General features: G+C 42.4%; 1 protein-coding gene across 7 annotated transcripts in view; it reads right to left on the bottom strand.

Moving 5' to 3' along the window:
- The window catches only part of NPNT (nephronectin), a 65476-nt gene that overhangs the window by 25932 nt on the left and 13665 nt on the right, over positions 1 to 25879 (bottom strand). For 2 of the 7 annotated variants that reach the window (XM_077933890.1, XM_077933892.1), the window contains exons 3-7: positions 15797 to 15847; positions 12738 to 12830; positions 9173 to 9265; positions 3374 to 3493; positions 1521 to 1640 (exon numbers count right to left, since the gene is read on the bottom strand). In XM_077933890.1, coding sequence (XP_077790016.1) covers positions 1521 to 1640; positions 3374 to 3493; positions 9173 to 9265; positions 12738 to 12830; positions 15797 to 15847 — 477 coding nt within the window. The remainder of the gene's footprint in view (positions 1 to 1520; positions 1641 to 3373; positions 3494 to 9172; positions 9266 to 12737; positions 12831 to 15796; positions 15848 to 25879) is intronic. The other 5 variants (XM_028743330.2, XM_028743332.2, XM_028743331.2 and 2 more) reach the window with 3 other exon arrangements.

Here is a 25879-nt window from a genome sequence, read left to right as displayed (position 1 = left end):
TTGAATAAACTCACTCGGGGAACATTCCTTCAGTCATGAAAATGTTCTTTCACAAAAATATTTCCTGAGTGAATTGTTTCTGCCGAAGTACCAGGGTAAGAAATACAGTGACCCTTTGCTCCTGAAAAGATCATTCTCAAAATGTGTCAGGCAGTATTTTCAAAACTCCACTCTGAGACTTTGACCTTTCCCTTTCCCCCCAGTGCTGATGTGCATCAGTTCATTCACTATTAGATATTGCATTTAATTTTAATTAAAAGTCACTGGGCGAGCTCACACAAAACCCCCATGTATAGTTTCGTGCCCTCCAGATGTTGCTGGACTCCAACTTCCATCAGCCCCAGAGCCAGCAGGGCCAAGATTGAGGGCTTATAGGATCTGTAACCCAGCAACATCTAGAGAGACGCCACCCCTAGTTTAGCTGTATCCAGCCTGATCAAAGTGTCAGCTCCTGTGCTTCTCCCCTGCAACATATAACCTAAGTCATCTTTGTAGATGACAAAGCGGCAGCAGGATTGCCAGCTTTTTAATTAGCTCTGCTCTTGTTAGTTTATCAGGAAAAAATAAGTTGGCGAAGGCTGCACTTAGGAGTAAACTTCCTTGATCACAGTGCGAGTAACTTTCAAGTACACACGCAGAAAGGATAGGCAACAAAATATAGAGACTGTCTCAGGGAAATATGGGCAGTTTTAAGCATGTGCTATTAGGGTGTGTGTGCATTTTGCTGCTGGCATCCGTCTGTCTCAGGAGATAATGAAAGAGTGTACCTTCAGGGGTGAAGTCAAACCATTGGAGAGTTACAGTGCCTGCTGTGGCTGTAGAGACCAATACGGGAGAGACATGTTTTGTTGCAGCTGGGGCAGATGATGGCATGTACCATGGCACCCCCCCCCCTCTGCACTCCTCCCAGTGATCATTCCTCCTCTGGTCACTGCTGTGGATACATGACCTGACTGTCTCCAGGCACTGTGGTCATCCGCAAGGGTGTCAGCTATACACGTGTTGTCAGCTATCATGTCACATTTGCGGACTTCTTTGTAATGCAGAGTTGGTCTGCCAAGGGACCTGGTGCCTGAAGCCAGCTCCACATGGAGCACATCCTTGGGGATCCTGCCAGCTTCTCTTCTGTGGACATGACCAAGCCAGTGTAGATGTCGCTGAGATAGGAGTGTGAAGATGCTGGGAATATGAGCTTGGGCGAGCACATTTTTGTTTGAGGCTCTGTTCTGCTATGGTATCCCCCAAATCTTCCAATGTAGCACATGTGGAAGGCATCGAGGCATCGTTCCTGGTGAGTGTAAGTTGCTCACGACTCACTTCCATAAAGCAGTGTGGTCAACCGTGTGTGTGTGTGTGTGTGTGTGTGTTTCAGCCATACAGCCATCTGATGTAGCTCCATGTAAAGCTAGATGTCTTGCCTCCCACCCACCAGTGCCAATGGGCAACAACAACCACTGCTGCCCAGAATTTCCCAGTGTGCATGAAAAGGAGAAATAACATGCTTACAACTTTTGACTTACCTACACAAGTTCTACCATCAGGAGCTAGTTGCAAGCCTGGGGAAGGACAACGGCACCGCACCTCCCCTTTCACAACATCACAGCCGTACTGACAGTTTGCCATTGAACATGAGAGAGCATCTGTGGGAACATCGTACAAATGAAATTATTTGTTATCAACAACAACATTTCAGAGGCTTTGTGAGATTGGGGAAAGGAAGCATAGCTCAGTGGTATAGCATTTGACTTGCTTGCAGAAGGTCCCAGGTTTAATCCCTGGCATCTTCAGGTAAGAAGGTGAGCGATTGCCTGCCTGGAACCCTGGAGAGCTTTTGCCAGTCAGTGTAGACAGTATGGAGTTAGATAGACCAATGGTCTGACATGCAGCTTCCAATGTTCCATTTTATCAAGGCATTTCAATATAAAATTGCACATGAAAGGCAGGGCTTCTTGGAGAACAAAACATGTTTTGTTTGATCTTACCTACTTAGTGGTGGAACCATCCTCAATCTGGTGTACCTCTAGGTGTTGCTGGACTAAGACTGCCATCATTCTTGACTTCTGGCCAAGCTAGAAGGCACTGATGGGAGTTGTAGTCTAAAACAACTACAGGGTACCCAGTTGGAGATGGCTGTTGTACAGCAAAGCTCCAGTATAGAGGGAGTCCATTATTCAAATGACCACCCTATCCTGTGGTGATTTTAATTGTCTGTATCCTTCTGTCAAACAGTCCCAGGTACTGATATGGGAAAAACATGTGACAGAATGGAAATATCTGTAACCACCCTATGACTCTCTGTACCTTGAAGTTACTCAAGAGGTTGGCCGCTGGGTTTTTGCAGAATGGATCTTTCAGTGAACTGACTAATGAAAAGCAATTTCCATTCTTAGGAGAAACTGGTATGCTTTTATCTGAAACCCTCCTTCTAAAATCTAATCTCTCGGCTGTAGGGAAGGTTCCGTCATTCCCTCTCCCATTCTTGGTGTGGTGAAGTATTCAAAATATTCGCTTTTGTAAGAGGAAGGAAGAACCTGGCCACTGGGGAGTTTTGTACTACGGTTTCCAAACACAGAAACCAGCAGGCACCTGACAGTTTTAGTGAGTTGCGTTTACATTGTACAGTAACACGCAGCCAGGTATGTTGCAGCTCTCGCTAAGAACAACATTCCCAAATGAGCTGATTGTGAGTAAAAGAGAGGCTGTGCTTGTGTATCTCGTAGAAATTCAATTTCTGCGTACTCCAAAATTAACTGACCTGATCCACACCACCCAGACAAATGTGTTAATTGGAAGCTACAGTAATTGTCCTTCCTACTACTACAAATATTGCCTTTCAGTTCTTGGCTCAAAAAACCCAAACCAAACTGCATCAAGAATGTAGATTTTAAGATAAAATATATTTTGAAATGCATGCATTGATGAAGTACAGTAGAACTTAGTTACATACAGCTCATGACAAAGTACATGGGTTGTATATACCGGTAACTAAGTTCTACTGTGAGTAGGGTCATTGAAATTAAAGGACCTAAGCTAGGTATGTCATTTAAATACTGTTGGTCTACTCTGCTTATGACTGACATTGGATACAACCCCATATTTTTATACAAACACACACACTCACACTCAAACACTAATTTATATTTTTCATGTGATTATTTTTTGAAACAGGACAGAACAGATTTATCGATAAACATGGGTTGCAAAGAAACTGCTCTGTCCATCCCATTTATCTTGCAATAATAAAAATAATAGGATGAATTATTCCATTTTTATTGTTTGCTTTTCCACTTTAGCAGACCGTTCATCCTTTACTCATGGCAAGGTTTTCTTTAATCAATAATAAAAAACCCTAAGCAGAAGGGTCTTGACTTACTAGAACATGATCCATCTGGCATAAGCATGTATCCATTCAGACAATAACACTTGTAGCTGCCATAGGTATTCATGCACCGGTGTTTGCATGGTCTTGGTTTCAGACCACACTCATTGAGATCTAAAAAGGGCACAGAGGGGAGGAATCAAAAACAGAGCAGCCATTGCATATTGGCATCTTTAGAATTGCAGGAGATGGTAGTGATAAGGTTCTCAAAACCAGACCAGCCTTGATCCTAAAATGCCTCTTCCAATATATTCCCATACCTACATATAGTCAGAAGGACAGTCTGTTTGCAGTACTTCTAATCCCATAACAACAGAGGCATTGCACACTCTCCACTTCCATCCCACATCAATTATCCCTGCCTATGTAGCCGTAGTCAAGGCTTTTGTTGGCACCACACTTAACCTGCATCAGTATAAACGATTCCTAAGGTCTGGGCTGGTGTAAATCATAATCTTTATTAAAGCTGGCTGGCTGGGGAGAGGAGTTGTTGTAAGTATGGAGTGTATGGTTCAGCATCCCTCAGAACAGGGACAGGCAACCTTTTGTCTGTCAAGGGCCACATTTCCGCAGGGCTAATCTGTCAGGGGCCACCTGCCAGTGAATCAAAGTCAGCATGGGATGGGGCCAGAATCAAAAGTGTGTGGAGTCATCCCTTTTATCTTTCTGCCATTTGCTCTTCTTTTCTGCCATCCCCTTCCTTCCTTCCTTCTCTCTCTCTCTCTCTCTCTCTCTCTCTACCATCCCTTTTCTTTCTCTCCTTTTCTGCCACACCTTCCATCTTTTTTATCTCCCTCTTCCACCACCCCACTCCAACAGACTGAAGGGAGAGGGGCAACATAATTTTTGCCAGAATATTTTTAGGCCTGACATTCTATCAGTCCTAGGATAGATTTGGCTATAGATAGGCACGTATGACTCAATTGCTCCATTTCCTTTAAAATCAAGTTCAGCTAAACTCTATAGGTTAGAAAGCAGATACTAAGTGAAGAACATAATCTAAACCCAGTAGATAGAGCAGGTTCATATCTTTTTCTCTCCCAAATAATGCAGCGGCTTAGTAAAACTAAATCCCAATCCACCTGTTGTATTGTTTGGATCATTCTACTGAGCTTTGAATCTGACACCATCTGGCATAATATATTTTGGTACTCAAGTGTAATGATATTGGCTAGCTATTAGTGGCATAGTCTAAGAATAATGTGCACATACTTTAAGTGTTTCTGCTGGGAAGTGTATTCATACTTTGTTCCAGTAAGCATCTATAAGTTGCTGAATTTTAATTAAATATGCACAAAATATTTTTGCTGGCTTTACTCAATTGCTTCATCAGCAAGACAGTGCGAGCATCTATTATAGTGCTAGAGTTTTGTTTAATGTTTTGAGATTCACTTCTTGCAAAACATTCTAGAAACTTTAGGAAGATGCATAAGGTCACATTTGTTTTCCCACCACTGGTGTTCCATTCACTGGCCAAAAGCAATACAAGGGGCTTAATTAAGGGTCTCCATTATAATACCATTAAATCTAAACAAACATTGTGTGATTCCTTCCCTTCCGCAGCCTTAGCTTCTTCTGGGAAATGGTTTACACTTTCAAGTTATATTTGTAACAGCTTTCCCTCTGCCTTGTTTAGAACACATAGTACACAGGCAAGTGAGAGAAAAGTCATCAAAACCCTTTTTACAGTTGTTGTGGCTAGTTTGTTGTTCTTTTCGCACATTTCTTACCATTTCAGAAGCACGTTCAATATGTCTGTGTAGCAGGTTTTGCTCTGTGATATTTCTCTCAGTGGTTTTCTCTTCCATTTGAACTAGCTAGGAAATGCCACTGTTTCCATGTGCCTTGTGAATATCAGTTATGCTGAATCAATGCAATGGACATCTGAAAAATACATCACCTGGAGCATAGTTGCGTGGGGTGGCCACAAATGTTGATGGACATCAGCTACCATAGACTAACCAGAGGCCATACTGGCTCAGCCTGATGGGAGATGGAGTCCAAAAACATCAGGTTTCCCTTCCCTGTTTTAAAAGATATTCTGCACTTCTTCAACCATGGCACAGCTTCTTTTCTTGAGAGGGAAATGGTTTCCATCTGTGGGGCAGTGAGAGCAACCACTATTTTCTCCAACCATGCCCCTGCAAGGATAATATACCATGACTGAGTCAGGGAACTACACACTTTAAGGAGGGACATGTGCCCTGTGGCACTCTCAACTTTTATCAGCCCTGACCAATGGTCATGTTGGCTGGATCTGATGGAAGTCCAAGCACATCTATAGGGCACCATGTTGTCTGCTGGTTCCCTGGTGTGTGAAATCATTTCACAAATGTTGCATTGGAGAAATATATACATATTAGCTTTGTCTAGGTCAACAAATAATCATTTCAACATCCCTGTAAATTAGATTACTATGATTATCCCTAACTGCCAAAGAGGGTGTGTGTGTACGAGGCTAAAAGAAAGAGAGAGAGCAACAAAGAGAGAAAAGACCATCCATTTTCATGGAGGAGAATAGTGTTTAGCCAGGAATTTCCTGGGTTTTTAAACAACTCATTCTCTTAGCCACTACACTTCACAACTCATTTTACATATGGTTTTATGTTGTGATGTTTAGGGGAGGACTGTTTATTACTGAGCAGGTTCAGGCTAACATTAACATTTAGCTTGGAGTCAGAGAAATGCAAGACTCTTAATAAATTGGCACGCACATGCTGCGTTTGCTGAAAAGGTCAGGAAACTTTATCTTTTGTCTATTTTTTATTTCACAGGCTCTCCAAACATTTCACTTAGCACAATTTCTCTCTGGGCAAAAGAGGGGAAGAAGTATAACCCAGTAGTCTGAATCTTCTAAGATGAAAAGTTCCAAAGACTTTGCAGAATCTTTTCACAACATCTATTGCAATCCTCCTTGCTTTGCTCTTCGCAGAACTTCTAATGGGGGTTAAGAGGTTTTTTTAATGAACCCACTTATACTACTCACTGAGATTTCCCTTCATTATTCCAAGTTGAACAATTCGACAATGATGCTATTCACACTCGTGGGGTGGGGGTAGGGAACCAACAACAACAACAACAACAACAATGCAAGAAGAGTGTCACCATCAAAGCTGCATACTGAAAAGCTTTTAGAGCAGGTTGGATGCTGCAGCACTTTGCAAAAGCAGTCTCAGATATAAGCACAGGCTGCTAAGCTTGAACATCACATTGCAAGAAGAAAGACAGTTAATGTGAACACATGAATTACTCCAGAAAGACAACTATTTGTGCACTGCTATATTTGCATGAGAGCTACAAAGAGATAAGCGAGACTCCACCTACAATAATGTGGTGTGCTGTATGTAATAATGAAATATTATTTGCTCTTGAGGATATAATTGCATCCCTACATTTCATTATTGGTCTGAAGCTGCTTTCAGACATGCATCTGGGGTCAGCATCAGGGGCTGGCATCAACAGATACCTACAAAGAACCACAACCTGCTGGGTGCCCATCTCTAAGCCCTGGAGGTGCCAAATCCTGCCGCTCTTACTCTTTGCTGTGTCTACCTGTTCACCTGCTGTCTCTAAGCATGGAAGCAGTGACAAGGGTGATGCAAAGGTCGGATGGACCCTGGGGAAGAAGACAAATTGGCAGCAATGACAATGAGGAGGAAGAGAGCCCCCTCAGAGAGGTGAGTCCCCTAAAGGAAGCTTCTTGCCCAAGGCCCACCACAAAAAACTAGCAGTGTCCTCTTTTCACACAATTAATTCTGCAGATTCCTAGTGTATGGAAGTGACAAGTGTATGGAGGACACAGCCTGGGGCTGTTTAAAAAAAGCATAGGGAGAGATTCATGTCACACCTTGTGTCACATCTCAAGTACCATCCAACGAATGGCTTTGACACTACTGAGAAGACTTTCCCCACAGAGGAGGAGATGATATAGTGTGAATTGCAGGGGGAAGGGCAATGGTCACAATTTGTCAGCAACAGGTGATCCTGGACTGAAGTGTGAGCACAATTTTCCCAACAACAAAAGCAGCTGCTTGAGCAACATCACCCAGCAGCCCTCCTTTTGCAACCACCACCAAGGAGCCCTAGCAAAAATACAGCACTGCTCAAGAGCGTTCAGATTTTGATCGTCAGCTTCAAACTGTACTGTGCCAGTGAGCATCACAAACAATCGGGAGCAAGGATCTGTGTGGCTTGATGCAACTTTTAAGAATTGGTTGCTGTTGGCGCTGTCTCAAAGGACAGTGGAGTGGGCCTCTGGGGGTGAAGTCAAACCACTGATTTAGCAGTATAGTGGTACCTCGGTTAAGAACTTAATTCATTCCGGAGGTCGGTTCTTAACCTGAAACTGTTCTTAACCTGAAGCACCACCTTAGCTAATGGGGCCTTAACCCGCGGTACTATTTCTGGGTTAGCGGAGTCTGTAACCTGAAGTGTATGTAACCTGAAGCGTATGTAACCCGAGGTACCACTGTACTGAAATGACCTCCCTGGGGGCGCAAGCCTGGGCAATGTGTTTATAGGTCCTCGGCTGCCCAGGCAACAAGCCCCACCCCACCTCAGCCTCTCTGATTTGGTCCAAAAGGAAAGGAAAGCAATACGTCTGACACCAGCTTGGCTGCAGGAGTTGCCAGGAAGAGGCGTACAAGATGCCATCCGTCTTGGGGACTCCAATCCAGATTTGTGCAGAGTTTACTCCTTTCCCTTTTCCTCTCCTGAAGATATCCCACAAGGCAGTGGAGATTTAGGATCAGAGTTTTCCTTCTCCTAGATGGGCTATCTTCCCAGGTTGATGAGCTCCATCAGCTCCTTGCTTCCCTCTACAGCGCGTGCAGAAAATGCCTTCTTGACTGTTCTTCTAATACCAGGCCAAGTTATTTAACCATCCATCCCAGTGCTGTCTTCTCTGCCTGGGAGTGGCTCAGGAAGAGACCTCAGACAGAAATACTCCTGTTTGAAACCCTCAGGAGCCATTCCCAGTCAGTGTAGGCAATAGTAAGATGGATCAATGATTTGACTTCAGATATGGCAGCAGCTTAATGTCTACTTAATGTTCCTAACTGGAGATTCAGTAACTGAACATGGGTCATTCTGGATGCAGAACATGTGCTCTGCCACTGAGCTATGGCCACTCTTTCTCAGATATTAATGCCTATGTCAGGATGGCATGTAACGCTATAAGTTGCAAGGCTGCCTGTATTGGTCATGTGTCACTGCCATTCCCACAGTACATGTTATATGTTTTACATGCATTAAACATGGTAACCCAGACATTAATATCTGTGTCAGAACTACCCCAATATTAATGATTATTAAATAAAATTCTTCGGCCTATTTCAATCAGACTGTTTCCTTAACCAATGCAGGATTTGGGTTTTCTTGTATTTTGTTTTTAGTGCTTTGGTATTTTATGGATTTGTAAGTTGCTTTGAGACTTTGTGAAAAGTGATGAATAAATGTAAATAACAACTATGGCAACAGACTGTTTTCTTGGTTTGAAAAAGAGCTTAGAAAAAGCAGCGTGTGTCATAAAAGATCTGAGTAGGAAGGGAACCATGAGAGCAAATGAAGAGAATTGTCTAAGGTCAAGCCTTTCCAGGAGAGAGAATTGCAGCCTCAAGGAAGTGTCAAAGCAAAGTCGCTTTGCATGCCAATTATATTGCAGGCTGGGCTTTCACATGGCAGCCAAAATGAGTTCATTGTCCTTTCAGCACACTTGCAAGAGGTTTCATGGTGGGGGTTTAAAGCCGTGCAGGTGGAAGGAACGCACCACCTGAAGTAAAGGATTGTCCTCACCCCTCCACGGGAAATGTGTTGCATGATGATCTGGAGGGCTGAAAAAATGTGGTTCACTGGGCCAGTCGTGTGAGGTGGCATATGGGTGGTCAGCTTCACATGTTGAGGAGAAGGCATAGCAGAAGTCAAAAGACCAAGACCCAGTAAAACAACATGGCAAATACCATCAAATACCTGTATGTGCAGGCATGGAGCTCTGGATCAGGAGAATTTTAGGCGTATCCCATTATAGACCTTCACACTGAACACCAAGCAAACTACAGATTGCACATGAAAAATCTTTTGCATGTAACTTATGCTTCCCTCCTAACCCAGAGGTGGAAGTGCTTACTTTCAGGGAAGAATCAGCAGATATTCATGGCTATTTTACCCTTTCTTTACATACAGATTCTGTCCACCTAGTATTCTATCCCTCCCCAACAGTTTAAAATCATTTCCCCTATGCCGATTCCAAAAGCAGAGATGACACTAGCTAGTGGCTGAGTGGCCTGCCCTCTGGGAAAGCTGTTTCAGGGAAGAATTAGTGACCACAGGCCAGTAAACTCCGCATGTCTGTTATCTTAGCCAGCGCACAAATGGATCCACAGGTTTGCCTCCTAGTTCTACTGTAAGATTTGTCGAGGTCCTGCTGATTCTTTGAACTGTGACTATTTCAGATTATTATTTCAAATGAAATGTAAGTGACCACTTAAATGTCATAAAAAGAGGAAATGTGTCATCATCACCACCATAAAAAAAGGAACGAGACTATAAATAGAATGCAATAGAAATGTAGAATTGGAAGGATCATCTAGTCTCAACCCCCTGCAATGCAGAAATATGCAGCTTCAGTCCCATGTGGGGATTGAACCTGCAACCTTAGTATTATCAGCACCATGCTCTAACCAACTGAGCTATCTCCCACAGTATTACTATAAATCAAGTAGAAATCCAATACGTCTCATAGTGGGGAAGTCTGTTACCAGGTAACCTGTGTGCCTGCTTAGTCTATTCTCCAGGTGTGAATGGCTGGTGGGCAACTTCAAGGCCCCCACTCTCCCTTCTTCTGACCATCTTTAAGCCAGACATGGGCCAGTCAAATAGAGGACTGCCCTCTGCAAAGTAGGAGACATGGCTACCATACAAATGTGTTATGGCAAAAACAAATGTGAAAGTCACTGAGAAAGTACATGGTAGATTTTCAGTTTTCTAAATGGACTTTGGCTACTCACTCAATTTACTGTACGCTCCTATGAGAACATCTACGCATCTGGCCTCACTTCAGGTAAAGGTGTCTAGGATTATAGCCTAAGGCAGCAGTTCTAATGCACACCCTCTAGCCTTAGGACTTTACAGATCCACCACAGGATCCACAGCCCAGTTGCTCACAGCATCAGCTGCGAGAAGTGGGAAATTTTAATGTCTTCAGCTCAGCTAAATTGGGGAAAGGAGAAGAATTTGGAAGTCATGTATGCAAGCAATTAATTAATGCAAGCAATTGATCACAAAAACATCATTATTTCATTTCAAAGTTCTGTGTTTAGTGTGCAAGAAATGGAAATAAATGTTAAATGTCCTGCCTTACGAAAAGAAATTGCCTTCCACTTGTTAATGAGAAGACCCTTAAGTGTCTTTAACACACAAACATTTGCACATATATAGAACTCTGTTATAAAGGGAATGCACAGGAATTGTAGCCTTTTGGGATTATGACAATCATAAATACACTGAAAATAAATTGCCACAGACAACACCATCCGGTTGGAGCTGGACAGCTCCATCCAATCTCATTTCCAGCAGGAGAACTTTTATTTGATGATGGTGCGATAATAATTTGGGGAGACGTTTCCAATTCAGGAAAGGCCATTCATATTACAAAATGACATTGACCTATAATAGAGCCAGGCAATGGATGCCAAAGAAAGCAACAGTAATTACACCCATCCGGCTGCTTGACATGTGATCTGCAGATCTGCCTCATAAGTACAGTTTGTTTAAAATATAGGCAACTCTTTGCAGCCAGGGCTAGAGGAGTGAACAGCTTAATCTGGTCAGTTAGGGTGCTGGGCCCTATTGCAAAGCTCTAATTGTTTCCTGTTGAAATCAAGGAGAGGAAGAGCATATCAAAACCACTGGGCATGGAGGTAAATGTGTCTTTGTGTTCAACATGCAGGTTTTTAACAAATGCAAATAGTATCAGTACAAGCAAAGTCCTCACCCCATACACCAGCTGATTCTATTCTATTCTATTCACCCCATACATCAGCTGATTCTAAAATCTCACTGGAAAGCTCCTCATTGAAATGAATTGGAGTCCTATGATTAAGTAGCAGAATTGTCAACAGGATGCTGTGTATAATCTAAAATCAGCATGAGCTTTCTTCTCTCTGTTGAGCTTCTTTCACAACAGCGCCTCAGTTTTTGATATTTTAAATTGCTGCGGACCTACAGTATCTTTGTGGCGGGCACTTCTGAGAGCTGAAGTTCTAGAATAAAAGCAATACATAACAACATTTCTCCCAAAAGTAAAACAATTTATATAACGAAGTGTCTGTAAGATGGAGAAAAAGAAGGAAGCAGAGGAAATGAGGTCACAGGGAGGGTGGGCTTAGATTCCCCATGAATCCTTCAAGGAAGGATTAATATATCCAAACAAATGAGTTTTTAAAAGCATTTAGAAATCATTATGCCATCGGAGGATTAGTAGCTCTCAGGGAACACAGTTCTGTACAGCACCACCTTACTCAGATTGTCAGGTTTTCTAAAACACTCGTTTGCTTTTCTGTAATGAGCTTAGGAAAGCATTATCAAGGCTAGCTGGAGAGAGTGGCTGTGACTTCCTTAAGTACCTGGCAGTGCTCAGCACTATATAAAATAATACTTTGGGGAGAAGTGAATAAAAATAGTGCAATATGTTAACAATACTGGCCATTTTAAACAACACTGTTCTTTTTCATTATAATATGACTGGGGTCATTGTGGGTAGTTTGCTATTACAAAGTGAAACTGGAATTATTATTATTATTATTATTATTATTATTATTATTATTATTATTATTATTCAAATTAGCATGGGGACTTGCTTTCATAAAAGCAAGGTCCTTGTTACCTAAATCAAACCAGCATTTTAAGTTTTAGGCTTTACAGCTGATCTCGGAAAGGAACCAATCTTGTACCTCTAACAACAAAAGCACTATTTGCTTAACTTTTTTAAATACTTTCATAAAATGGATTGTGCTGGGATGCAGTAACAGCAACTCCCAAGTGGGTGTCTTTGAGAAATTCAATTCAAGTAGGTGATTGGTGCTGTGCTTTTCATTCAGGGAGACCTAGAAACTCCAATTCATACACTGCATCTGGCAGGAAATGACCGCCATAGATATTTTTCCACCAGTTCTTCTTGGGCATCACCAATAGCGCTGCAAATATATGAACCAGCCTTGGCCGTGCTAAATTCAGCAGTATGTCAGCTGACCCAAGGGCAGTTGAAACTTGAACTAGCTGCAGAACATTTAGTTCAAGTTTCAATTGCTCTTTTCAATACCATGAAGCAATACCACATTCCTTAAAATAACATAAATCTTACCTTGATTGCATGTTTTCCCAGTGTAACCTGGATGACACTTGCACTTGTTTGGTCCAACGCATTCCCCATGTTTACATCCAGGCTGACATACAGCTGTGAATACACGTAAGCAGACTTGTCACTCTTCTTGTCGAACTGAGGTGCACAAACATTATTTGATTATAATGCATTTGACGTAGTGGTCTTATTCACAGGAAATGCTACGCCAAACCATGGTTTAGTGAGCCTTACTGAGCAAATATCATGGCTGGCTTGCTCCTCCTCTGGGCCTGTTGCTGCCATGCTACCCTGAGCTAAGGCATGGTTTGAACCTGGGCTTGTGGTTTGTGTCACTCCCAACAATCCACGAGTTTGTCCTTTGCCTACAGGTTGTGGTTTGTTTGGGGGATGTGCCATGAGCCCAAGTTTGCACATAATGTGCATAATGCATAGCTCCAGGTACTTGGGGAGCAGCAGTGCAGGGTGATGATGGAAGCAGTTTGATTTCCTCACCCTTGCTAAACCATAGTTTAGGGCCAGTGAGGAGTAAAGGAGAGAGTTGGAGCACAGAAGTGATGGGAAGAAGCAGTACTTAATCCTTCCCTGCTCACCACTTTTCTGCTACAACTCTCCCCTGCAGCCCAATATGCTTCCATTAAAATACACACAAACAAGGGGGAGGAAATGGTTAGCCTCACTTTTAAGCAATTTAATTTAAAGTGCAAAACATAACATGTGGATTGCTGAGGGAATGTATTGCATGTCCGCTACAACTTCCAGTGACACTATGAAGAACCAGTAAAAAGGGATATAGCAAAATAATAGGCCTATGCATGTCTACAACTAAGCTGCATTGAGTGCAATGGGATTTATGCCCAGATGTGGCTGGGGCAACGCAGCCAGATGGGCGGGGTATGAATAATAAATTATCATTATCATTATCAGATATGTATAGGCTTGCAAGCTAAGTGTGTATAGAGTTACAGCATGAGTCCATACATTCATACCATAATACGGTGATAGTTATTTATTAAAAGGAATTTTTAAAATATATCCTACAGATGCATGCATTGTGTATGTTTTATGCATATTTCAGAATGTCATGCTTGAACTTTTCCTTAAAACTTAATCAGATGTATCTAGACACATGTTGGGTCCCTCTTTCACCATATATACCAGTACAAAGCCTCATGATCCAGTGTTGGTTCACAATTTGTAGGCAAGGAAGAAGCTTTCAATTAAAGGAAGAGTAGCCCTTAAAAGCTTCTCTAGACAGCCACTGCAAATGCATTTTCTTGTCAAAAGTATTTCCATGTATCTAGTACGGATGACACTGAAAGCATGGAACTTGATAGGTTGGCAGTGACATTTCCTGAATTTTCTATGAAAAGTTAGTGCATAAAATATCACATTTCTAGAGTACAGGATTGGTGGGGAAGCAACCTAAGGCAATGATTAAACTGCCCTTTCTGATTAAGGGATACATAACTATCCTAGTTGTACTATTAATTTAAGTTTTCTTAATCCAAATAAAAAATAATATGTAAGTTTCTAAAACACATGCTTCATTCATGAAACGTATTTTACTATAAAGCCATTGTAATGGTTTGATGTGCACATTTACAACCTTTTAATGTGCTTTCCCAAAACTTTATTGCGGGCAGCTGGCCTTTAATCTTTAAGCAGCTCTCTCTCTCTCTCTCTCTCATATTGGAATGACAGTGCCAAATGTTGGACATTTGCTTCCATTTGCAATGGGGAGAAGCACTGGAGAACTAAACTTGTGGCCATCTTTAATAAAACAGGTATTGAAGTTCCAATCACCCACCATATTATGGCATTATTATTAGGGTTGCGAATGGCTTTCATACTGCACATACAGTTGCTTTACCAAAAAATAAAAATCAAGTCCCAGGTACCTAACCAGCTAAGCTACTTACATTTTATGTAGCAGTAAATCAATATTGCACATCAAGATAATATATGACAAACATTCCTTTGTCTGGTACATAATGTTGGAACACCTCCAGGAAAGTTCAGTGCAAATTACTCATACACCGAAGTCTGAAGCAGTATTTCCCAAATCTTATGCTGCAGCAGAGGCTGAAATTGGCTTCAAAAAATTAAGCCACCATGTTGGATGAGTTCACCATTTTTTCCTCACAAGAGCTGGGAGGCTCTGGGGCAGATTTGATCCTCATTCTCTGCCAATATTTGGTCAAATGGCATCAGTCCAGGAGCCCTTGTTGTGCCTTGCATTAAAACTGACAGGTGTGAGGAAATCTCACATTTGTCAGCCTTGCTCAGAAAGCACAATCGCATCCCTAAGCCTAGCTGACTAGGCAAAAGAGACACCATAAAACCAGAAGGCAAGGCAGCCTCTGGTTCTGTGAGCTGGTTGATAAAATATGTGTGCTCACCAGAGTGTGTCTGAAAACTCAACATGGCAAGTGGAGTTGGGGTTCCCAGTTTTCGGAAAAAGTAGAAGGAATCAAACAATTGTTTTAAAATGTATATACCATGCCAATCACATGCCCCTTCCTCTGCTTGTTTACTGGGAAGCTCTGCTAAATTGAATTGAACTTTCTTTCAAGAAGTATGCATAATATTTTAGCTTTAGGCTGCAATCCTAAAAAAAACCTTATTCAGAAGAAAGTCCAATTGAATCCAGTGGGACTTACTCCTTGAGTACTCGTGCAGAGCAGCTCTATGCATATTTACTCAGAAGAAATAAGTCTTGCTATACTTAATGGGTCTCACTCCCAGGTAAGTGTGTATGGGTGTGTGCTACTCACACCGATTTCAAGTCACAATGAGGTTAGACCTCTTTAATAAAATGTAAATATATTACAAAACATATTAATAGCATCCATAAAGGGATAAAACAAAGTATAATCTACATTAGTCATTAAATACATTCGTGAAGTTCTGCTATCACCCTAAAATAATAAGCAAAGTAATTACATGCATATTTTCTGTTGGGTTGTTATATCATTCTTGCGCTCCATGCATGACTTTAGAGATCATGCCTCCAAAACACCATCTTGCCAAAATTATTTTGAGAAATATGTTCAGCTAACCTTTGGGCTGGCACCTTATCCTGGCTATTCTCTGCCTTAAGATGTAGAAAGCTGCAAAACAAATGTCCATAAAAAGCAATTCCAGCTTTTTGTGTTTCCCTGCAAGGAGGATGGACTTGGCTTGGATTTTATCAACTTGCTACATTCCCGGTGACTTACACACATTCAACATTCAGAGCTTTTTTTCTGAAATAAAAAAAATAAACTGGGACACGTTTAAAAATAGAAATGTCTTATGTCACTATCTTGTTATGAGACGTCTGCAAACAGATGTTGCAATGCACTCTCTATGAAAGTTACAAAAAGGAATGATGTTATGCTATTCTTATTTCACCCATCAAAGAATTCCAAGTAAACAGTGAATAGGACAGTGTTTCCCCCCACTTCCAGCAGCAAAGGTATGCACCATTCCGCAGTCTAAATGTAATGCATCTTACAGAACAGTGTTGGGTTGTGGGGGTTTTTTGCCTTTACAGAGACAGTATCCCTTCATATCCAACTGTAATAACAGATTTCCCCCTAATTGTCTTCAGGGTGCTAACTCTGGTTAAACTGACATCCCTTGCAACTTGAGTAGATTTTTAACAGTTGGGGACCAATAAAGGAACCAGCCGTCTTTTCATTTTGGTTTTCATTAAACCTAAATAAAGCTTTCGGTCCACAAACCCTTTCGACTTCCATAATGACAGACCACGTGAAAGGCAGATAGCCGTACTGTAGAACCAAATGGAAATTAGATGAAATATGTTTGGCTTCAAATACTCTGCCATGCCTCAACAGCTGATTATAGTACTGGATTATTTAAAAACATGCAAAATATCAAGTCCAGATTTTGTTTTATTGCATTAACAAGATGGGATTGCAACACATCTGGAGCCTAAGAGTTCAACTTCAGTATCACTTGTGTGAGTTTAAATTCAGATTTAAAGAGGAAGTTCTGACTCAAAGCCAGACCCTGATGAAGCTCAGGCCCAATTGCTCCCTTTTACCTTTTCAAGGAGTGTGGCCACCAGAGATTATCCTGCTCTGCATGCAACATGCACCTCCTATATGTACACCATATTGTGTCAACCGTCTGTCCAACACTGATGGAACAGTTTGCCACCAAAACAGCAGCAAGTGGTTTGGAGGGAAAGTTTAAAAAGAGGCACGCCTGCATGGCTTTTTGCCCCCTCAAATATCTGCTACTGAAGGCCACTTTTGCTCCTGGGCACATGTCTCTCTGTGTTGGTGCTGAAGCAGCAGGATTGGATAGATATGAGAGGAAAAGGTAAGTCTCTTCAAAGGTAAATGGACCCCTGACCATTAGGTCCAGTCATGGCCGACTCTGGGGTTGTGGCGCTCATCTCGCTTTATTGGCCGAGGGAGCCGGCGTACAGCTTCCGGGTCATGTGGCCAGCATGACTAAGCCGCTTCTGGCGAACCAGAGCAGCGCACGGAAACACAGTTTACTTTCCCGCCGGAGCGGTACCTATTTATCTACTTGCACTTTGACGTGCTTTCAAACTGCTAGGTTGGCAGGAGCAGGGACTGAGCAACGGGCGATCACCCTGTGGGGATTTGAACCACTGACCTTCTGATCGGCAAGTCCTAGGCTCTGTGGTTTAACCCACAGGGCCACCCGCGTCCCAAGACCTCCTAAATGTAGCACAGTACAAAACAATACAGCCAAATTTCACATATATACCTTTTGCCATGAGTTTTGTTGGAAAGCAAATGGTGCCAGTTACTTGTGTATGGGCAAAATGGGTCTCAGTGTGTATGGGAAAGGATACTGTTTCCTTAATACACAATTCATTCCTCCGCAGTGTTTTGCTTAAAATACATTTTGCTGTTTTAAAGCAATGCGCTGGGGGGGGGGGCGGAACAGAATAGCAGAACCTCATTTTTGACATCAACACAACAATGCAGTTCTGTACTATAGGTACAGCATAGTTAAAGATTCACGAATTGAAGTATAAAGAGTTAAAATAAGAGTCCCAAATTAAACAGCTCTTTCAGTGAGAAAGTTCTATTCCAGGTCATCTTCAAGACCATCATTTAATTTCTACTTAAGAGTTCAGATTAGGGCATATTTAGTTATTATACAGAATTGCATTTATGTTCAAGCACACAACCCTCCCCCCCAAACAACTAGTGGCTTCCCCACCCCCACCCACCCCGATATCTGTAATTCATGAAGGAATTTCCTATGGGCAACACTCAAAAACAATCCCCACAATTAAGCATAAACATGCATGAAAAGGAATATCAGTAATTTGAGATGGCAGAATCTAGCATGTATTTTTATCCCCAAAGCATAAAGAAGGAACAGCAGTTTCTAGAATGTTGTTTCTTTGCAGCTGTAGCAAGAAGGCAGAAGCATGCAGAGCTCTTGGTTATATAGCAGCATCTACAGCACCCTCCATAATCGTTTTCGCAAGCTCTGAACTTTCTTACATGCATTCTACTGCAAGTAGAATATCCTGCACAGATTAAGAGTCACGCTCTTAATCTCAGGGAGGTGGGTCTGAGCCCCACACCTGGCTAAAGATTATTGTCAGTGGGACCTTTCACCTCTACAATTCTATGATTCATTGAGTGTTTTGTTGAAGAAGGCTAAGCAATGCAGCCAGTTATTACACTATATTTTCATTACCAAGGATATTTTACTGGTGATGACTTAAAAAAAATACTTTGGGTTGTATCCAGTGTCATGTTTAGTTACTTAGCAGTATGCATGCTCTGCTGGTGAAATGTTTGGCACCTGCAAAATGTTGCTACACAAGAGAATGCATAAGAAGATTGCCGAGAACTTTGTTGCACAACAGACAGTGCAACCTGATGCACAACAAGTTTCCACTAGTGCAACTGTTGCACTGGATTTATCTGTTGTGCAACATTAAAGCTCACCCATCCACTAGTGCAAGAGCCTGTTTGCTAGCAGACAAAGGCTATTGGATGCAGCCCTGTCTTATTCTTTAACCGTTAGCTCAGTTGGTGTTAAAAGCTACATTCCGGTCCCTGAGGAGCTTTATCAGATGTTGCTCAGTGTCATTAGTAGTAGAAAAGTGTCCCTGAAATACAGCTTGCTCAGTGCTGCTGAGCTTTCCCTGCAACGCATAGCCTCAGGGTCGTGTTAGGTCCTCCCTAAGTTCAGTGATGTAGTGGGCAGGCAGAGGAGAAGTACCAGAGTTTTTCCTCAGAGCTGAAGCAATGGTGCCCTCATAAATGGGTGTGGGGCACTCCACTTTTTCTAATAATGACAGCCCTGTGAGAGAGGCTAGGCTCAGATAGTGACTGGCCCAAGGTCTGATGTGAACCCAGGGATGTGTACCCAGGCTTCACCAGACCAAGTTCAACAGGAAACCACAGTACCACTCTTCTTCAGCTTCCTATCCTATGTCTGTTAACTCATCCCAATAAATTAGGTATTTATGCTACGCATTGCTGCTGCTGTGTGTGTGTGTGTGTGTGTGTGTGTGTGTGTGTCTGTATGTGTGTTGGGCTCAACACTGTTGGGCTCTCCTTGGGGGTGTAACAATGGACTCTCCTTAGGAGATAATACTCAAGGTTTGAGAAACACTGAACTAGGCATAAGCAAGATTCTTCCAGAGATACTTGCAGACTATCATTAAGGGGTGACAATTATTTCCCCTGACCATACTCTAAAAGCATGACATAGACCTGTGTTCTCAGTGTAAGGGCAACTTGTGATCCTGAAATGACCAGAACAAAGCCAGTCAAGTCCAAAAACTTGAGATTACATTCTTTAAAAATCTGTGAACTGTCCTGCTTGCCATGCTTACATTTTTAGAAAGAAGTCCCCTATTGCTCTGAAGATGTAGCAACTTTAAAGGCCACATGTGCAACATAGCTTGATTTGTTAAAGCTGCTGTGCAAACAACAAGCAACAATCAGGCATGCAGGTCAGCCCAGAATAGGTTCATCTTACCAAAATAACAACAAAGGCATATACTGGCATTTTAAAACTATGTTACAAAGAACCCGGAGGCTCCATGTAAGCTTCTCAGAGGTTTCTAAATGAGAAGATCAATAATGATAGGCAAGTTTCTCTGAAAGACAGTTTGAATGTCCATATATTGGTCCATATATTTAGGATTGTGCTAGCATGCTCTCTCATTTCTCATAGTGCTATTCTGTAGCTCAGCAGGCCTGGCAGAATTCTGTGCAAGCTGACAAGACCCTAAGTTAGTGAGGGCCATTAACTTCAATAGGTCTCCTCTGAGAAATATTTGTTGAATACAATCCAAAAGCTAAGAAATAAAATAAGTAAAAATAAAAAATACAATTTAAAATCATATAGCAGCTAGCATATCACTTTAGAATTCGCTGCAACAGGCAAAAAAAAAAAAAAAAACATTAACTGGTCCACCAAGACCTTCAGAAATTTTCAAGTGGTCCAGGTGCAAAAATTTGGGAATCACTTTATTTGCTGTTGAGTGGTACACAGATTCTGTTAAACAAATAAATAAAATAAAATAAAAATGTGTGTATTTTAAAAGCAAAACACTAAAAGTAGATTGAGCAGAACTGTCACTCCCATTCAGGGGGGAAAGACACCTAGAAATGATGTAACCCATATGCCTTATATTCAGCTATCTTTGCAAGTAGCCTTTCGTTCACCCAGCTCCTTAACTGCCTGGCATGCTAAGACCTTCATGTAATCGTACCCAGTATGCAATAGTATCACATAAATACACCATATGTGTCATCTAGTCACTTAACGTATTCCAGGCATTGCTGATTTCTAATTAAGGGGCAGCTTCTCAGCTGATGCAAAACAACATAGCCTTCTCCCAAAGGGAGACGGACACAGTTTTGCTTTCCTGCACAGGGCTGGGGAACTGGGACCAAATTAAAGGACAAGTGGATTCTGAATATACACTAGAGGTGTGGTCTTCCAGATGTTAGACTCCCAGCATGGCTAATGGTGATGTGGCTGGAGTCCGGCAACATCTGGAGGACCACAGGTTCCCAATTTCTCTCAGATATCCACAATGTTCTAGAAACCCATGTCTTTGATGTTCAACCAAGTCATGCCTCCATCTGACAACACTATCAACTCTTCTCAAATTTATGTTGAGCCCAGCCTGCCTTTGCCCCATTTCAGTGCAGCACCAGCGTTTAGTGCAACACTAGCCTTGACCCGAGAGCCAGAAGCAGATCACAGTCATATACAGTCATGCACTGTCTCCCTTGCCAAGAGGCCAGGTCTGCACAGGAGATGGACTTGAGGGTATGCATCCATGGTGTGCAGTGAAATTTTTTGTAGGGGAATAGTTCAGGTCAAAGGTGCCAGCTTGTGAAGGCAATTGGGGGCGGGCGATGTCATGCATGTGATGTCTTGACATCCTGATGCGATCGGCGTGCCTCTGTTCCTAAACCAATCAGAACCTTCCCGGACTTTAGGAAGGAGGCACCAGGGGAACATTTAGGTGACTAGCCTAGTCACCCTAGCCCACTGACCGCACCCAGTGGGATGCATCCATGTTGGGTCAGAGAGACAGAGTGGCGATTTTGCTACTAACCACCTTGCCCCCCAGCAGTCTCTCTATCCAACCTGGCAGAGGTGGTCTTGAGTGTGATACCAGAAACCCACCAGATGCTTGCCTTGGGAGATTTCAGCATCCATGTGGAGGCTATCTTGTCTGCCCCAGCTCAAGACGTAATGGCTGCCATAACAACCATGGGGCTGTCTCAGTACATCACTGACCCAACTTATGAGGCAGACATATCCTCAATGGTTTTCATGACTGGGCAGTGGGTTAATGTTTCAGTTGGAGGAGTAGATATTAAAATGATCTCATTATCAAGGACCAGCCATTATCAAGGACCAACCATTTCCTGGATTCCATCTTGCCCCTAGAAGCCCAAATGACTTTGGTGGCATGGGATGTCTATTTCCAGCTACACCTGCTAGCGACAGCCCTAGACAGGGATATCCTGGCTGCTCTAGTGGATTCCCATTTAAACTACTGCAGGGTTTTCCATATGGACTGGCTTTGAACACAAGCCTGGTCTTATTTATGTGCATATTGGGATGGAAGGGAAATTCCTATTTTCTGGGCAACAACCAAAACCCTTCTTTGCAGTATATAGAAGTGGCGAAGAGTTGGCATGGCTGCAGGAAAAACCTTGAGGCACATACCACTCTTCATCTGTATAGGAGCAAGGCCAAATTCTATTCCTTCAAAAATATGAGTGGGAGCTTTGCATTTCAATGGAGTGGGAAAAGGCTGGCCATTTGCAGACTTGCATTTCTGGATACTTTTCAAAGATTTTCTTCTCTATAGTAAACATGCCGAAAGTTCTTACTGAGGTTAAATATGTCATTACCACACCAGCTTAGTTCCTCAGTGCAGGCCCATGCCACCAGAATGTTCTCAGGTAAAGCCATCTATTTTAATCTTCCTTGCATGCCCTGGTTTTGGATCACCTGTCCTCAAAGTAAACAGCAGGGGGGAAAGTCTTATCTGAGCATCTATAGATAAGAATTTGCTTTCATTTGGCTTAATGTCCCTCTATGAGCCACACTTCTCTTTCTTGCCCGGATGGAGGACCAAGGGTTAAAACTCAGTGTGTTTTGCAAGTTTAGCATATACAATCAGAAGCACCACTGAGTTCAAGGGAGCTTACTTATCAAATCATAGAATTATAGTTGGAAAGGACCACTCCAATAGTTAAAAGAGAAGGTGCTTCAACACTGTTCCCAATTGCCTTATAATTTACAGAAGTGACTATTGCATAGCAAAAATCTAGTACACCTGCAACATTTGTCCAAGATGGGGGGGAAATACATTACCAAAAAAGGACAAGTTAATCCACATAGTTACATATGACTGGGTTTAGTGAAAACCCAGAAAAGAAAACCTGTGTTCGTGGTAATTAACCAGATGCTCATAAATGGAGACATATAATTATTTGTGTCTGCCTTTTTTCGGTACACTGTGGCTGACTTAATCTGCTGAGTAAAATTTAATAATGTAACAATTCTGGAACTTAGCACACACTTTGCTGTTGAGGCAAGCATCAGCTTTGTTTGAAGCGGTAAGAGCTGAAATAGATTCCTAAATATCTCACTGAAGCAGACAAAACAGAATCCAAAAGCAGAAGTGAGCTGTAAATCACTGTTGCATCATACACCCAATCCTTACAAACAAGTAAAGGTAAGAGCATCCATTATTTCTAGGTCCTTTTGTAAGAGGATTTAAAAAGAACTGTTGCCTTCTTCTTCAGCCGTGTACAGAAATTAAATACAGCTATAAACTGCATTATAAATCCTCATAAAAGACCAGGCACCTCAACAAAAGATTTTGCTGGTGTAGCACTCAATTGATTTTTTTATATTCCCTTCTCTTAATATTAACTGAAGTCTGGAAAACAGAATTTGCCACACCCAGGACCTTGTCTTCACTTGTTTCTGGCGGAAGCTAGTTGCTGGGAAGCTAGATGCTATAGAACCTGGACCTTAACATTAGGGGTTGATAAGACTAAAATCTAAATGGATTTGTTGCAATGAAGTTTCAGTTACTTCATTCCAGTTACTGGCATCCAAAGACTCTCTAGAGCTACACAAAATGAGTTTATTTGAGTTTCTTTTTAAATGCACTGTCGATTCTTATTTTCAGATCAAGATATAATTTCCCCAAGTTCAGTAATTTGGTTTGTGTCTTTAGAATTCTCTTCTGGCTGACACCTTCACTGAAACCAGGCTTCCATGTTTGCTGCAAGGCTAGTCAACTACAAGAAGATGCTAAACAGATGCAGCCAAAGTAATGCCCTCTAGCTGGTGTTGTGGTGCGACTCCTATTAGCTCCAGCCAGCATAGCCAATGGTTAGGCATTATGGGAGTTGTAGCCCACCAAAGATATTTCCTACTCCTGGGATAAGGATATGTCTGCATCTATTGCAGTTTTGTTCTAATTTCTCCTTTTATTGTTCCTCACTTGTTCAGAAAAGAGTAAGGGACAAGTAAACACACAACTATGTTGGTCCAGGTGGCCATGTTGGCCCAAGTAGGCACCTAGAAACTTGGATGACACCTAGAAACTTAGTGTTCTTAAGTGCATCCATACATTGCAATGGATGCTGAGGGGAAATTAGTACTGACCTTTCTGTGACAAATGTGGAAGTGGAGCTCTAGCCAGGGACATTAGCCAGGATGAGATGCTGACGGCACCAGTTGTTCACAGTATGTTTTGGGACACATGACATGAAGAACAGCTGGTGCAAACTTAGTTCTCAACAGAGTAGGATCTAAGCTATCAAAAAGCAGTATCTTGCTAAGTACCTGATACTGGAGACAAACAGCAGAGATTGCCTATCACCAATAGGCCCAGTTTGTGATATCTGCAGAGTCTTCCAGCTGGTTAACCACTGGGAGAAAGTATACTAGTCTAGACGGATCTTTGATCAGACCAACCAGGCTATTATTTTCTTGTTAAGAAGTCAATGGCCATGTTTGCATGTAACACCAAGCCCTGGTGGTTTATGTTAGCCACGCTTTGGTTAATAAACAATGGCTTACAAAACCATAGCTTAGTGTTGCGTGCAAACCGGATCATTGTGTATGGCACCCATGTTTCTACAGTGCCTTGTACGAAACTAGTTTTAGTGGGAGCAGCATTACCTAATCCAGGCATAGGCAAATGTTTGGGACTAAAATTCCCATCATCCCTGACCACTGGTCCTGTTAGCTAGGGATGATGGGAATTGTAGTCCCAAACATCTGGAGGGCCGGAGTTTGCCTATGCTTGACGTAATCTAACCCCCAGTCTGAGAACGTGTGAGGATTCTCAACACCTTTGTCAGACTACAGTGTTCTGCTGACACTGATTTAGAAAATCCAGCAAACACAGCAAGCTATGCCAGTCTCAATAGGGCGCTGCTCCAATCCCATTAAGAGTGTACACGGTTCATGAGCAATGTCAAGAAAAAACAGCAGCTACTTAGCTAAAATAATAATAATAATATATGACTGCATGCACACATGTGTACACCAGGCAGAGGGCCTTCTCGGTAGTGGCACCCGCCCTGTGGAACGCCCTCCCACCAGATGTCAAAGAGAAAAACCACTACCAGACTTTTAGAAGACATCTGAAGGCAGCCCTGTTTCGGGAAGCTTTTAATGTTTAATAGGTTATTGTATTTTAATATTCTGTTGGAAGCCGCCCAGAGTGGCTGGGGAAGCCCAGCCAGATGGGCAGGGTATAAATAATAAATTATAATTTTTATTATTATTATTATGTGTGAGCAGCGGCAGAGCAAGCACATTGGGCACCTGGGGTAGCGAGTGTGTCCTGCGCCTGGGGGCAGGGCCAGGCAGGACACTCCGCAGGGCCTCCGAGGAGTCTGCCTGCCTCCTCCCACTCAGCCGCCCTACAACTGAGGGGGAGGGGGGAGGCGGACTGTTTGGGGCAGCACAGAGCCTGCGGGTGCCCAAGCCACCGTGTCACTCCCAGGAGAGATGTGTGACTCGGGTGTACTGCAGGCTCCGCGGTGAGTGCCGCCTGGCATTTTGCCACCCCCCTCAGTGGTGACACCCGGTGCAGACCGTCCCCACTGCCCCCCTTCCTCCTCCCCTCTCTGTCTATCTATCTTTTGAAGTCTGTGTCTTTAATCCAAACATAAGGTGCCATTGCTATAGAAATAGAGCACACACGTTGAAACCAGGTACTGCCTGCAAGGGCTCATCACTGGATTCATCACATATTAGTTTATGTGATGAGTCCAGTGCTGCCACTTAAGAAACTGCAGAACTTTCCATTCCATAGCACAGTAGGTATTTCTCATTTGGAGCCAAAGTTGCACATTAACTTTTAGAGGATGTGCCATGTTTTATGCCTACTGCACTCAACGGTGAAGCAATACTGCTAGTCTACTTTGCTATACAGCCCTGTCATACTTCCTGAGAACTGTCACCTGGAGCAGTCTGTACCACTTTGGATCCAAAATGAATCATTGCTATAAAGCTTTTAAGAAACCTGCCAATTTATCCTATAATTTTTTCAGGAGGTTTTGTATCAGGCACATTTCAAGTCAATGAAAGTGGTAACCGGTTGGTCTCAACTAAGTAGGTCA

This window comes from Podarcis muralis, chromosome 9, assembly GCF_964188315.1.
Source record: "Podarcis muralis chromosome 9, rPodMur119.hap1.1, whole genome shotgun sequence".
In the NCBI taxonomy this organism is placed as follows: Eukaryota; Metazoa; Chordata; class Lepidosauria; order Squamata; family Lacertidae; genus Podarcis; species Podarcis muralis.
Note: the sequence above shows the minus strand (reverse complement) of the source record. Positions and strands in the feature narration are given on the sequence as shown.